Below are 2,500 nucleotides of genomic sequence, written 5' to 3' on the forward strand. Positions count from 1 at the left end.
TAGGTACAGGGACACCTCTATTAGAACAGACACGCTTGTATATAAAGGACACCGTCTATAGCGACTGGACGCCTGTAATTATTAAGACATCTCTATAGAACTGGACACCTTGTATATAAATGGAGCATCTCTATAGAGACAGACACGCTGTATATAAATAGGATCATCCTCTATAAACGGACAAGCCTTATATAAATGGAAACCGCTAAGTAACTGACACCTGATACTAAAGGGACATCTCTATAGAGCAGACAGGGCGCTGTATAGAAAGACATCTCTAATAGCAACTAGGATCACCCTGTATTAGTAAAGGAATCTCTATAGGAAGCAGATCACCGCTGTATTATAAAGGCGACATGCTTATAAGAACATGATCACTGTATATATGAAGGACAGACCTTCTATAGAAGACGTACATTCTCGTGTCTATAGAAGGAACCTCTATAAACAGACACCCTGTATATAAAGGACATCTCTATTGAACAACACGCTGTAATATATAAAGCCACGGTCTATAGAACAGAGCACCCTTGTATATAAAGGCCACGTCTATAGAGACAGTACACCTTGTATATACAGGACACTCTATAGAACAGACAGGCCTCTATTAAAGGACATCTTCTATAGAACAGACACCTGTATATAAAGGACACTCTATAGAACAAGACCCTGTATCATAGAAGACATCTCTATAGAGAAGATTGCAAATCACTGTCAAAAAAAAAAAAAAAAAAAGAAAAAAACAAAAAAAATCAGAAAAAAAAAAAAAAAACAAGAAAAAAAAAAAAATCAAAAAAAAGCCAAAAAAAAGAAAAAAAAAAAACAAACAAAAAAAAAAACATAGTAAGGACATCCATAGAACGACACTGTATATAAAGGACATCTCGTCATAGAAGCAACACCTGTATAAGGCACCTCATACACGGACGCTTGTATATAAGGACATCTCTATATAACGGAAGCCTGTATATAAAGGACATCCTCTATAGAAGCAGACACCTTGTAGATAAAGGACATCCTCTATATAACTGGACACCATGTAATAGAAAGGAAACCTCTATATGGAAGCGTGACACCTGTATATAAAGGACTATCTCTCTAAGAAGCATAGACACCTGTATCATAAAGGACATCTCTATAGAACAGACACCTGTATATAAAGGACATGCTCTATAGATACTCAGACACGCTGTAAATATAAAAGGACATCTCCTATAAAACAGACACCTTGTATGATAAAGGAACCTTCCTAGAAGCAGTACACCTGTCTATACAGGTATCAGAACCTATCATGAACAGACACCTGTATATAAGGCCATTCTCTAAGAAGAGCACTGTATATAAAGGACACCGTCTATAGAACAGACACCATGTATATAGATGACACCTGCTATAGGAACAGACGGCGTCTGTATATAAAAGGAAACCTCTATAGACAGACAGCCTGTATATAAAGGACACCGTCTATAGAAAGACACCTGTATATAAAGACACCTCATATGAACAGTACACCTTGTATATAAAGACACCCTCTATAGAGACAGGACACCTGTATATAAAGGACACCTCTATAGAACAGCACAGCCTGTAGATAAGGACACCTCTGATAGAACGGACGCCTTAATAATGGACTGCTGCTAAAGAACGACGACGCTGTATATAAAGACATCTCTATAGAACTAGACACCGTGTATATAAAAGACACCTCTATAATACGGAACACACTGTATAGTAGAAGGAAACCTCTATAAGAACTGACACCATGAATAAAGGGACATCCTCTATTAGAACTAGACACCTGTATATAAGGACATCTCTATAGAACAGACACGCTGTATAATAAAGACATTTCTATAAGAACAGACCTGTATTATAAAGTAATCTCTATAGGAAGCAGATCAGCCTTATAATACAAGGACACCTGCTATAGAACGAACACCTGTCTATAAGGACACTTCTAAGGAACAGACACCTGTATATAAAGGACATGCATCTATACGAACATGACACCTGCCTATATAAGGACATCTTATGATAGAACAGACACGCTGTATATAAACGGACAGCTCTATAGAGAGCAGACACCTTGTATTAAAGGACACCGTCTAAGATATCAGACCCCTGTATATAAATGACACCTCTATAGAGACGCACAAGAACGGACACTTGTATATAAAGACAAGCTGTGGTGCTTCCTGTGAGTAACAGTTACACAGTCAAACACCTTCCATAGAACGAATCATCACTTATCAACACTTTCGACACTTCCACTGAACGAGATTTCTCCAATCAAACAGCAGTTTATATTTGTGCCCCAAGGCAAATGCTCCCGCGAACTCGCGAAACACAGCCCTACTGCTGCGGGAGGCCGTCCATGCAGGAGTGCCTGTGAACCGGTCACCTACCTTTCTGCGGCGGCGGGGCGTTGGTGGATGGCACCTTGCTCAGGATGTACTGCTTCAGGTGTATGTGTTGGACGAGGGCCGTGACGCCGGCACTC

At 39.4% G+C, this 2,500-nt stretch overlaps 1 protein-coding gene across 1 annotated transcript in view; it reads right to left on the minus strand.

The window, feature by feature from the left end:
* Positions 1-2,405: 2,405 nt before the first annotated feature.
* The window catches only part of LOC106818703 (uncharacterized protein KIAA1109-like), a gene marked incomplete at its 3' end in the record, with an annotated part of 13,680 nt that continues 13,585 nt past the window's right edge, over positions 2,406-2,500 (minus strand). The window contains exon 21 of the mRNA XM_014823379.1: positions 2,406-2,500. This exon is cut by the window's right edge and continues 47 nt beyond it. Coding sequence (XP_014678865.1) covers positions 2,406-2,500 — 95 coding nt within the window.

This window comes from Priapulus caudatus, unplaced genomic scaffold (genome assembly GCF_000485595.1).
Source record: "Priapulus caudatus unplaced genomic scaffold, Priapulus_caudatus-5.0.1 Scaffold2442, whole genome shotgun sequence".
In the NCBI taxonomy this organism is placed as follows: domain Eukaryota; kingdom Metazoa; phylum Priapulida; class Priapulimorpha; order Priapulimorphida; family Priapulidae; genus Priapulus; species Priapulus caudatus.